Source organism: Mya arenaria, chromosome 11 (genome assembly GCF_026914265.1).
Source record: "Mya arenaria isolate MELC-2E11 chromosome 11, ASM2691426v1".
Taxonomy (NCBI): Eukaryota; Metazoa; Mollusca; class Bivalvia; order Myida; family Myidae; genus Mya; species Mya arenaria.
Window position 1 is genome coordinate 18,121,504 of NC_069132.1, and position 13,452 is coordinate 18,134,955.

Consider the following 13,452-nt stretch of genomic DNA (forward strand, 5'->3'; position numbering starts at 1 on the left):
GGAACCATAACTCCAACTTTGATACATTGTTAAGGTGCAGGAACCATAACTCCACCTTTGATACATTGTTAAGGTGTAGGAACCATAACTCCACCTTTGATACATTGTTAAGGTGTAGGAACCATAACTCCACCTTTGATACATTGTTAAGGTGTAGGAACCATAACTCCACCTTTGATACATTGTTAAGGTGTAGGAACCAAAACTCCACCTTTGATACATTGTTAAGGTGCAGGAACCATAACTCCACCTTTGATACATTGTTAAGGTGCAGGAACCATAACTCCACCTTTGATACATTGTTAAGGTGCAGGAACCATAACTCCACCTTTGATACATTGTTAAGGTGCAACTCATCCTTTGATACATAAACTTTACTTTGATATATTTACTGTAAACAATGCTGAAATTAGATATTAATAGATATTGTGTCATCATTGCATCTGGAAAAAGTTGAGGATTGGACCACATAAGTTTATTTATTTATGAAAAACAAGACTGAATCCTTTTCTTGTTTGTATTTCCTTACAATTCAGATTTGGTGTTCATGTTTATTTCACTATAAGCTCACATGCAGTTTCATCAGTTTTCCACTTATTTTCCTTTTTTCTGTTTTATCTCTCACCTTTTGACTACTTGTTTTCTTTTCACTGTTAATATTTTTACTATTATTTTGATTTCATGATTATAAAAGTAACGAAGTAGACCACCTAATTCTTCAAAGATAATTTTAGTGCCAGATTCCATTCATCAATTTGCTTATATATCTAGTAAAATAAACAAAACTACATATTCAATGATATGCTAAGGGCCTTTGTTTTAGAGTTCACACCGTACAGTTCTACATACCCAAGTAGTCCCTTTATTCTCTTTTAGCTAGTTTGTTGTTGTTTTTTGTAAGAACAAAAGTTGAGGTTTTGTTATAGCCTAGGAGTCTTTGTTGTTAGTGCATAAACCTTTACTTTCGCAATAACTTAACTTGAAGATATTCACATGAGTCTCCAAACATAGCACATGTGTACGTATACTAGTGTTTTAGCTAAAGCGGAATGCAAGGGCGGCCTGCCCTGCCCTTTTTGACCCCACCCCGTTGCCCCTTTTTACACGCCCTGTCATATTTTTCCCGCCCCCTTGCGCCCTTCTGGCCATTCAGATCGTTGTTTATCACAAATTACGCCCTAAAAGTATTTCATTGGTCAATGTCGCCATTTCCTAATCTGTCACAGATCAGTGCGTGCTAAGGCACACGACCGTCATCACCGCGGGTCGGATTAACGGTAATTCACGCTTATAATCAGGGTGCTAATTGCTGTTCATTATAACACATTATTTCTTGTCTGATACATCGAAGTTGTACCTCTAAATGTCGATCTTTGATGCCGATGTTGTTGCAAATTTAATTAATTTAGCCTTTAATAATCTGTAATCTCCTAATCACATAATTGGGTCGTCTATCATCCAATTATCGAAACGTCCCATGTTAACCAATCAGAGAAGACACTGGTCAAATGATTAAAAGTTATTTAAATTGCGATAGAAAAAGCGAAGAATTGATGAAAAATGTTGTCAAGCATTAGTAAACAATTCATACTTGCAGTGTGAAAACAAGGCACACTTTTTAGAACATTGTTTCGTTTGAAGCAGATGGTCATTGAAAAACAGATGGTGGCGCTAAGAAAATCAAATACTCCAAACTTCATGTGCAATATTTGATAGTTTTTGTGTTGAATGTTCATAATGAAAATTTGTTTTGTAATCTCAAAACTTTTTTATTTGCTTTATAAAGCGTTTACTTTCAGTATTTTCCTCATTTGCATTTTGTCATAACATCTTTCAGAGTTTAATTTTCTCGATTTTCTAGTTCTATTATTAAGTGTTAGTGAGGTTTTCATGAAGGATAGAGATTTTAAATATCATTTTGTTTTAAAATGTCAGCATATTGAAATTTATTTAACCAAAGACAAAATAAACAACAGCAAAGCTGAATGTGACATTCGTACCCTATCCTGATCGTATCAAAACAAGATTCGCCCCCTGCACTTAAATGTTTTTAACAGCTCATATATAAGGCCATTCTGATTGTTTCAAATGGTATTTTTTTAATGTCTTTGTTTTTATTTTAGACGCTTTTCGGAGGTAAACTATACATTGCAAAAAGGAGACTCTAGACAAGTACACTTTCTATAGGCCAAAAAAGAACGCTTTTTTAACATTCCATCTAGTAAAAGCAATCAAAGTAAATGTGAATTTAAAGTTTTGTTGCATGGCACAATATTTATCTCAGGTTTTACGATAAGTATCTCTTCTCCTTAAAGTCTCCCCACTTCTCCCTAATTTGACTGGTGGGAGAAGTGACTTCTCCCAAAAAAATCAGCCTTGTGAGAGCCCTGGTGACAACAACCCGAGATGTTAAAGAAAGTGTCTGAAGTGAAAATGAACAAGAAAGAAGAATTAAGAGTATTCTGTAGGGATATTACTACAATGTGTGCATGAACATGCATGTACTTTGATAAGGTTCATGGTCCCATTTAAAAAAGCACCATGCCCCTATTTTGGCCCACCCTGCCCTTTTTAATTCCTGGCTAAAACACTACGTATACAGCTGATAACAGTGACTGTAATCATAGCCTAATTATGCCCCTTTATCTGGAAAGAACAAAAACAGAGGAGCGTTTGCATGTGATGCTCTTATATTAAATATTTGGTTCATTTAAAACACAACAATTTCTAAATATAGCAAAACATGATTGTAGATTAAGGACATTAGTTTTCTTTTCTTTCAAAACTCCATTAATAGGAAATGCAAAACAGAATGCAAGAAATATATATATTACCTTAATTATCTCTAAATATAAACCTGACCTTGTCTTCCATTTCAGCTGTTATGTGAGGAGCTACTCAAGTATGCAAACAACCTTCTGGCTCTGAACGGCAGCTGCCTCACGTTCCTGGACAAGGCCCACACCCGCCTCACCCATGTCCTTGACGTCAACGGCAAAATACCAGTGAAAAAGTGAGTATTATGTAACCTGTTACACTGAAAATCAGTTAATGGGTTATACCCATCAATGTGCATATCTGTGTTTGAGAAGTTATTGGTAAATTATCCATATAAACTGTTTATTAAGAGGTTATTTGTCTGTCTCTCAAGCAAAGGTTGCGGCGAAGTTTATTTTTAACCTATTCCACCAGTCTATGGCATGTTGGGCTTGAGTCCCACTAGGGGCACATTTTCTTTGCCTCTCAAAAAAGACACTAGTACTGGTTTCTACCAAGAAAAAGGACTCAAGAATAATTCACAATCTAGCAGAAATAAATTAGTAATTAAACTAAAAGAAGAATAAGTTAATGAAAAATGCCTGTGAAAAAGACAGCATAAATTTCTAGATCCTTAGAAAAATGGAGCATAAGTTAATGTGGAAATGCCTATGGAAAGGAGACCAGATGGAAATTGAATATACTTATTAAAAAGAGCATACATTTATAAGAAAATACCTATGAAAAGAAGAGTATACACTAATGGGAAAATGCCTATAAATTGAGAGCATACATTAATGGGAACAACAATAACTATAAATTGAGAGCATACATTAATGGAAAATGCCAATGAATTGAGATCATACATAAATGGGAAAATGCCAATGAATTGAGAGCATATATCAATGGGAAAATGCCAATGAATTGAGAGCATACATAAATGGGAAAATGCCAATGAATTGAGAGTATACATTAATGGGAAAATGCCAATGAATTGAGAGCATACATCAATGGGAAAATGCCTATGAATTGAGAACATACATCAATGGGAAAATGCCTATGAATTGAGAGCATACATTAATGGAAAATGCCTATGAATTGAGAGCATACATTAATGGGAAAATGCCAATGAAACTATTGAGATCATACATAAATGGGAAAATGCCTATGAATTGAGAGAATACATTAATGGGAAAATGCCAATGAATTGAGAGCATACATAAATGGGAAAATGCCTATGAATTGAGAGCATACATTAATGGGGAAATGCCTATGAATTGAGAGAATACATTAATGGGAAAATGCCTATGAATTTAGAGCATACATCAGTGGGAAAATGCCTTTGAATTGTTAGCATACATCAATGGGAAAATGCCTATGAATTGAGAGCATTATACATTCATGGGAAAATGCCTATGAATTGAGAGCATACATTAATGGGAAAATGCCAATGAATTGAGTGCATACATTAATGGGAAAATACCTATGAATTGAGAGTATAAGTTTATGGAAAAACACCTATGAATTAAGACCATAAGTTTATGGGAAAACACCTATGTAAAAGAGAGCATAATTTAATGAGAAAGAGTGCATATGTCTGTGTTTTAGTTAAATGACATGAAGTAAAAATTACATAATGTAAAATCTTATTTATTGAGAATGGGCGGAGCGAACGCAGCCTCTTTATCATTAAGATGGTACTTCATGTCATCTAACTGTCTTAGAAGACAACCTCATTGGCTAACACACTATCAACATTGAATCTGACGCAGGGAGTATGTATCTGATGCGTGGCAATAGGCAGACCTTACAGGCTTACCCTTATCCTAACCATCACCCACCCTTGAAATTTGAAATTCTGAACGAATAAGTCTATTATTAAATGATCGCCTGTCTACATTTTCATTGGCTGAGAATTTAGATTGTATTATGACCAAAGTATACTTATTGAAAAGATGTCATTTGAAAATATCTGGATGTGGGAAATTACCAGGGAAAAGTGAGTTAAATGTCAATGAATATTTATCCATCACAAAGTATACAAGTCAATGAGATAATGCCTTAGGATATTGATTGAAGAGATGATAGGAACTTTCCCATGACAAAAGTGAATGATTTAAATGATATAAAAAAAAGTACTTGTGAATGTTAAAATTACGCTTTACAAAAGAGGGAATAACATAAAAAAGTGAAAAAAGTACCTTTGACAAAAAATCAAACCTAAAAGACATTAAAATTAATGCTTGAGGTTTATGTAAGATATTTACTTTGTAGTCCAAAAGTGTGGGAGGGAGGGGCTGAAATTGTGTCTAATTAGTTAAATTGGTCATTCTAATTGTAAGGATTTCATGATAAAATATAGAGCACATTACCGTGTATATTTTGTAACACTAGAATAACACTTAATCATATTATCACTACTTAAAAGGTCTAAGCAGTTCATTTTGTAATTCTGTTGTTTTCTGTCTCATATGATTTGAATATATTGATTCTTGTTGCTTGGCAGTTTATAGCATAGGGGATCCTGTATTTCCAGGTTTTGTGTTCTGAGACTTCTTAGACTTGTTGAATGGCACCAGTCTGTGGCATAGGAGCTCTCATATTTTAAGATTTTGTGTTCTGAGAATAGTTGAATGGCACCAGTCTATGGCATAGGAGCTCTCATATATCCAGATTTTGTGTTCTGAGACTTGTTGAGTGGCACCAGGCTATGACTTAGGGGCACCTGTATTTCCTGATCTTGTGTTCTGAGACTTGTTGAGTGGCACCAGGCTATGGCATATGGGCACTCTAATTCCAGGTTTTGTGTTCTGAGACTTGTTGAGTGGCACCAGGCTATGGCATATGGGCACTCTAATTCCAGGTTTTGTGTTCTGAGACTTGTTGAGTGGCACCAGTCTATGACATAGGGGCACTTGTATTTCCAGGTTTTGTGTTTTGAGACTTGTTGAGTGGCACCAGGCTATGGCATATGGGCACTCTAATTCCAGGTTTTGTGTTCTGAGACTTGTTGAGTGGCACCAGTCTATGACATAGGGGCACTTGTATTTCCAGATTTTGTGTTCTGAGACTTGTTGAGTGGCACCAGGCTATGGCATATGGGCATTCTAATTTCAGGTTTTGTGTTCTGAGACTTGTTGAGTGGCACCAGTCTATGGCATAGGGTACTTGTATTTCCAGATTTTGTGTTCTGAGACTTGTTGAGTGGCACCAGTCTATGGCATAGGGCACTCGTATTTCCAGATTTTGTGTTCTGAGACTTGTTGAGTGGCACCAGTCTATGGCATATGGGCACTCATATTTCCACATTTTGGATTTTTAGACTGTTGAGTGGCACCATTCTATGACTTAGGGGCACTTATATTTCCAGATTTTGGGTTTTTAGACTGTTGAGAAGCACCAGTTTGTGGCTAAGGGGCACATTTTCTGAGAATACTGAAAGATCTTTCCATCTGGAATTCATGTTATTTGAATCTTCAGACACTGATAGAAATATGGCTGATTTGCTCTATGAAAATTCTCCCTCAGAAAGGATAATATTGTTTAATGTGAGTCATTTGTTTTGAAAACAGAAATCCTTTATTAATAATCAATTTCATTGCTGATTTATAAATGATTATAATTGATTTGTCCTTGGAACAAACTCCTGACGTTATGTCTAGTTAAAATTTAAAGCCAATGTCTTTGACAAATTCTTTGTTACTGTGATTCAGCAGAGCATTTATAGGAAACAAATTGGACATCCAATATTTTACATGGAGACTTATGAGAAAATGTTGGATCAATGTCAAAACATGGTAAAAGACAAGATTCTTCCTCTTATAGCTGGTGCATAACGTTTTAATGTTAGTGAAGATATTCTTAGAACCCTAGGTCATTATATAAATGGCAAGCTGATGGCCGGTCATTATTTCTCCGAGCACTATTTCTCCCCTGTCGACAAAGCACAGTATATTAAGGCTGCCAACGTTTTTCTCCATCTTAGTTTTGTTTTTCAGTTCCATTGAGACATGAGTGTCTGTGCTAAATAGACTTATATAGGGATATAGCATGTGACAGTGTACTGCCTTACTGGACAGGATTGATGGCAGTTGTTATGGAGACAAAAACAGTCAGTGAATACAAGAATAGCTAAATGATTACTACACCACCAGGTTAAACCACTGATGAGACAAACATTCATTTTTCTTTGTTCAACTTTTAAAACCTTCATCCTTTTGAAGGATTGGCCCATTTTCTGTCCTAAATGGTTCTTAACTGTTATTTAGTATCTTCTGCAGGTTAAAATTTTCCTACTGTTGTTCACAGTGGTTTGAGGATAGGTGAGCGATTCAGAGCTTTTATATTGTTCTAGGAAAGACCTAAAATCATATTTTATATGAGCAAGAATTTTCTGTCCAGCACATTTTCGTTACATCACTAATGGCTTGGTGTCCAACATTTATGAGTTTTTCAAGATGTAATTTTTGCATATGTTATGTTCTATTAATGATATATGACACATAAGCTTCAAGATAATGAAAGGACAATATAAAAACACCACATGGAAAGTAAATACAGGCGTTTAGAAATTTCACTTTGTGATGACTAACAAGGACAATATGACAGAAAGATGGCACTATCTGCTTTTATGTGCTGATGTCAAGTTTTTCTGTATTATCTAAACATTGCTGGCACTTAAGTGTTTATACTCAACTTTAATATAATTACCATCTACATGAACAAGTGTTCATTTTCACTATAACCTTTCGGTGATGTAACTGGACTCAAATGTCTACATTAAATAAGATGTTATTTGGATAAGAAAGGCATACACATGAAAATAACATGCCTCTTTATACCATTTCAATAAAATACAAATTTTGAGAGATATAATTACAGTTATTTTACTTTATTCTTTCCAAAACAACACCTTTAACTTTCCAAGGGATGTAACACTGGACACCAAACGGTCATTCACCATGACACTTGAGAAGCGAAATTATATACCAGTCTTCCCGAAATGTGCCAGTCTGCCTTACATGTCCGGCAAATTTTGTACGGGTCCGGCAGATCTTCAGAAAATGACGGTCCGTATGACCGACATATTTTGAGACGACTAAATAGGTATTTGAAAGCGAAATTTCTATAAAAACTTTCGCTGATAATTTGCCTTTGCGGTAGTTAGTCGATCCCATACTGATGTTGACGTCACATAACATCGCCAAAAGTCGGCCATTTCGGATTTCCGATATGCTTCATCATTATGTTGATTCCCGGGGATAAACGAGTAAATACGATTCATCAGTAAAGGCATTTTATTACAACAGTTTTGATTGGTTTTTGGTTTGCAACAAAGTACAATCAAAATTGTCGGCACTCAATTTACTTCGTCTGCAGTCAAAATGGCGGCGGTCAGTGGAATTACCGGACAACCGAAAAACTAGAAAGCACCTTAATGGCAGCGGTGTTTAAATATTTTTTTGCGAGACCAAGTGTGTTTAATTTTACTAAACGACATGTCAATGTAGTGTTTATATGTTGTTGTTTTTTTGTGAACTAAATCAGAAAAGCATTAATAACAGTTCATTTTTTTACTCTTTATGTATACTATGACATATTTATGTGGACAGGCAAATATTTTTTCGGACAGGCAAAAACTTTTTTACAATTTCGGGAAGACTGTATACGTGTTCACATTTTGTCGAACTTCAATTAAGTTTACATACAGGAATACAGTGGAAATCATATGAAAGTAAAACATAGGCTATTACAAGTTTATTGAATATAAAATTTGACAAAACTTGGAAGAGCTTAACTGTAAACATGATTGAAATACTTATTTTAACGTCCATCGGTGTATGAACTACATTTGGGCTGTTCTAAGTGGGGGGAGTCCTAAGGACTTCACTGACACTCTGAGCTGATTACCCTGATGGACATTAAAAATAATTACATAACATTTATATTTGGATATTCTTTATTTACCGTCAATGTTAAGTCTTTTCCGTCAACGTTACGTCTTTTATCAATCTCAGATTTATTATAAACATTTCTGTTGTTTTCATTTCAAGTGATAATATTTTACAAGTGTTTATTTAATCAATTGTGTTTGGCAACAAAAATAGCATAAACCATCTAAAAAAACAAAGTATCATTTCTCGGCGTTCAATACGTAAATAAGACACAATAGGGAAAATGGGCTGTCCAACTTTCTTCAACAATAACACGAACTCAAATAATTACATGAGCATGTAGACGGGTGAGAAATGTCCTAAAATGCACTCCTTTCCGCTAGAACACCAATTGTATCGGAATGGTGTAATAGTTCGTCTCATAAAACAACCTTTTTAACACTCAATCGATGCGTTTGAGACGTAACACGAGGAAAATACTCACACATGTTTGTTTTGACAGTCCTCCATTTGTTTCCAAAAATAGCCGAAGTCTCGAAGCGACTCGATTTATGACGCTGATGTCATATGTAAATAGAATAACAACACTGGGAATCCCCCATTTGCGCACACCTGCTAAATCTAAGCCTTTACAGTGAAAGTTCAGTTACGTAACATTTTGACGGAAAATGCGCCTGCTGATTTCGGAATAAAAATAAGGATACACCTTTGTTGAAAAAAAAACACAACAAATACGTTTCCTGTTTATTACAAGACCTATGTTTTGATATTATTTCAATAAAATCAACTTTTTAGGCACAACTGCTTGATAACTTCGTCCGGGGAAGACGTAACCAAAATTGACACGAAATGTTATGTCATTAATTTCTGCTTAAAATTTATTTATTTTTTATTAAAAACGACCAAATAATTATTTCTAGACACCTTTGTATTGTAGAATGGACCATCTCAGATTAGTTTCTTGCTCCTGTTTGATGTTTTTTGAATACATGCGTTTTTTGTTGCTGGGTGAAAAAGGCCTACATGAAAAAGTGCCTGGCAATTGTCCACAAAAATCAGACTTGTTCTTCGTTTTAAAATATTAATCAAATTCAAGGAAATAAATGAAAAACTCGAGACTGTCTCCCACATAAATGATCTTTTTAACCATGCACATAAATAACATTTAATAAAACAAATGATAGGAGTAAATTCGGTTTGTTTGGGATGTAACAGGAATGTGCTGGACAGTGAATTCTTGCTCATATCCCCCTGACAAATAAATTGGAACAAGAGATTCTCTTTTAAAAGCGTGACTAACATGTATTAGGCTATTGATAAGGAAAACTGGTAGATAAAGTTGTATAAAGTTAAGAAAGATACAAACTGATAGTTTAAGTCTTAAATACAACACGGTCATCTAAGAGCCTGCAGTTATTGGCCAAGAACCTGTCCGGAAACAAACGTAAATGAGTCCCTGTAATGAGAATAACTACAACATGAATTATATAGTTGAACATTCTTTCTGTTCCAGACAGCAATTTATATATGCTTACACTATACCCAAAGAGAAAGTTTAACACCAAAATTATAATGACACCTACATTTGTATGCTCGGTAGTCAGCAATTCTTTATTGCTCTATTAAATCCCATTTAATGTATTACTGAATGAATGTCACTGATTTTATAAGGTAAACCATTGTACAATGGTGAAATGGTTGACCCACCGCTTGAAATAGTCGACCTATACCACTTGAAATCACGGACTCTCCCATCAAGTTTCATTGTGTTGTCTGAGAATATATGATAGTTTTTGAAGATTTATGAGAATTAATATCATAAAGCAAGTGTTTCCCTTGAAAAGTTCCATCACTTTACTGGACACCATGGAGATTATACTGCTAAGATGACTCCAAGCATCCCTTATGGGGAAAATAATTCCTGGGAAAATTGACTCTGCCTCTCATGTATTGTGTTTTTCACAGTGAAATTTCCTTGCCTTGGTGTTTCAATAATTTACTGATCTGTAAAAAGAAAAGAAAACAGACCAAATTTGATTTTGTCTGGTATTGTTAAAGAACAATGGGCCGATTTTTCAAAATTTGGTTAATGTTAACAATTTTGTTTACGTCATTGATTGTTGTTAACTTTCAAGTTTTTTTATTCTCTGGAAGTTTAAAGGATACACTTCTGATCTGATGTTTTTCTAACAATATTTGACATAACTGTTTCAGCCGAACTTATAATTAAATATATGAGCACATCATCAAATACTTCATGTTTAAAAGTTAACAACATTATCGTAAATCACATTGTTAACTTAAACAAAGTTCCAAACAATCGGCCCAATATTTTATAACCTTTCTTACACTCAATCTCCAGCAGGTACCACGTTATCCTTGGTACATGCTAACTTTCAATTGAGGTGTTGAATAGAAATTAAGTTACTTACCATGTAAACATTGATTGTTTGTTTGCAGCATCATCAAGATGATCTCGAAGGACAACAAGGAGGATCGGCGCCGTATAGAGAAGGCACTGGAGGCCATGGGGTTCAAGGCTTCAAAGGTAGGCCATGGGGTTCAAGGCCTCTAAGGTAGGCCATGGGGTTCAAGGCTTCTAAGGTAGGCCATGGGGTTCAAGGCTTCTTAGGTAGGCCATGGGGTTCAAGGCTTCTAAGGTAGGCCATAGGGTTCAAGGCTTCTAAGGTAGGCCATGGGGTTCAAGGCTTCTAAGGTAGGCCATGGGGTTTAAGGCTTTGGAGTTCAAGGCTTCTAAGGTAGGCCTTGGGGTTCAAGGTTTTTAAGGTAGGCCTTGGGGTTCAAGGCTTTTAAGGTAGGCCTTGGGGTTCAAGGCTTCTTAGGTACATTCACTATCACAGGCATCTTTTCACAAACAAATTGGGCACCAATCAAATCATGTGGCATTTTAAAAATAATGTACAAACAGGCGTAGGGGTGTAGGTATTAAGAGGTGGTAAGTACAATAGTTGGTATATGTGTCTGCCTCTCATCTAAGCATTCTTGGGTTTGATTCCCACCAGTATAGGGATTCATGGTCTCTCACAATGGAAACCAGTTTTTTCACTAGGAAATCTAAGCAATCACAGTATTAGTAATTTGCTGTTATTAAAATCATTCACATTGGTCAGGAATAGTTAAGTATTATGCAGGGTTATTTATGGTTTAAAGTGCCTCACACATGTTTTGGCACCAAAATGAGTTTCCGTGAGTAATGCATCTGAAAACCATATATATGATTATTTTACTCCTTCAGACACCGAAATTGTAAAAAAGAATACAGTTAAAGTATAAAAAAATAACCTGGTTGTTGTGGGGAGCTCACCCAGGCTGGTACAGTCAAATTATTTTTAGAAAACTGTTATACCATATATCCACTTGCCCACAAGGATTAGTACATAACCTGTCAAATATACATGTGACAATGTCAATCAACCAATCACGCTACAGCCTATTGCTGAAACCTGTTATTAACGGTTTTTGAAATCATGGACTTCAAAGACAATATTTGAGCAGATATCAACTTTTGTTGAAGGGTTCCAGCTGTCAGTATCTTAACTAGTTTAACACTCCTAATGATTTGCCACACTTTATTTGGTAACTTATTTCTTTTTTTCCCTAAGAAGTTCATTTTACAAACTATGAAATAGTCCCCTGCCAAATAATGAAAGGTTCCCTTCTCCATGTTGTATATCATACAAACTTCAGAAATGTGTATTTAAACACTGAGTACCTTTAACTTAGAGAAAAACAAATGTCTGTTTTGGTTTGAAAAAAAACACTGCTAATATAAACAGATTCCTTATGGTGAACTACTATCTGGTTTGTCTCTGTTTAACCTATAAGGATGTTTCAAATGATACATTGTTTGACATCTGATAAAACTGATATGAAAAGTGTTGTTTGACATCTGATAAAACTGATATGAAAAGTGTTGTTTGACATCTGATAAAACTGATCTGAAAAGTGTTCCCTTTTATATTTTGTGATTGAATAGAAACATTATTGAAGAAGAGGTGCAAAGTTGAATAAAATGTTATTGTGCTGACCATGGGCAATAAAGGTTATCTTGGATGGTCACATGCTGGTGTACACTATGGTAGGTTACACACTTCCATAATTATAGTTCTAATCCTAATTTGGACATCTCAGGAAACTATATTGCGCACTTGAACTAGAAATAACGCTTGGTTAAACATGTCTGTCAATTTCAGTAAATTGATCATTATTTCTTGAAAATTAATGAACTTGAACTGCAATCTGAAGACTTAAATTGCTTTGATAATCAAGTTGACTGTAGACATTGATGAACACTGCAGTGGGTCTTCTAATTATGGTCATGTTTTCATGTTTTCAAAAACTTAATAGTGTAAAAAGGCATAAGGGAAATGTGTACAGAGTTTTATTTAATTTTGTTTCTCTGTTGTGCTAGCTTGTGTCTGTACAAGTTGGACAAAGTAGAACTATGTTTTGTCTTCCTTGGAATTCTCACATTTACCCACCTAGATGCTTGTAAGCCTCTGAATACGTATTTAATGTTAAAAGGCAGGTACCAAGGGTTGGGAGTGGAAACATTCTATCTTCTTTTTTGCAGCTTATCATTTACTTATCACAATCATTGTTGTTGTTTCGTTTGATTAAAGAAGGAAAAGTTAAGACAAAACTGTACATGCTATTTTCTTTTTGTGGAACATGATTATGTCAGTAAAATGTTTCAGAAATGTAGAAGAGTAAATTAATTTTCTCATTTAACCTATAATTGGAAGTGTCGTGGCTTGCATGAGAAGTACATCGAGGCCTG

General features: G+C 35.0%; 1 protein-coding gene across 7 annotated transcripts in view; it reads left to right on the forward strand.

Moving 5' to 3' along the window:
- LOC128208880 (1-phosphatidylinositol 4,5-bisphosphate phosphodiesterase beta-1-like) overlaps positions 1–13,452 on the forward strand; it is a 97,868-nt gene that overhangs the window by 25,058 nt on the left and 59,358 nt on the right. For all 7 annotated transcript variants that reach the window (XR_008256909.1, XM_052912554.1, XM_052912557.1 and 4 more), the window contains exons 5-6: positions 2,880–3,013; positions 11,112–11,199. Coding sequence is in view for 6 of the 7 variants with exons in the window: in XM_052912554.1 (XP_052768514.1) it covers positions 2,880–3,013; positions 11,112–11,199 (222 nt within the window). In the remaining variant the exon portion in view is untranslated. The remainder of the gene's footprint in view (positions 1–2,879; positions 3,014–11,111; positions 11,200–13,452) is intronic.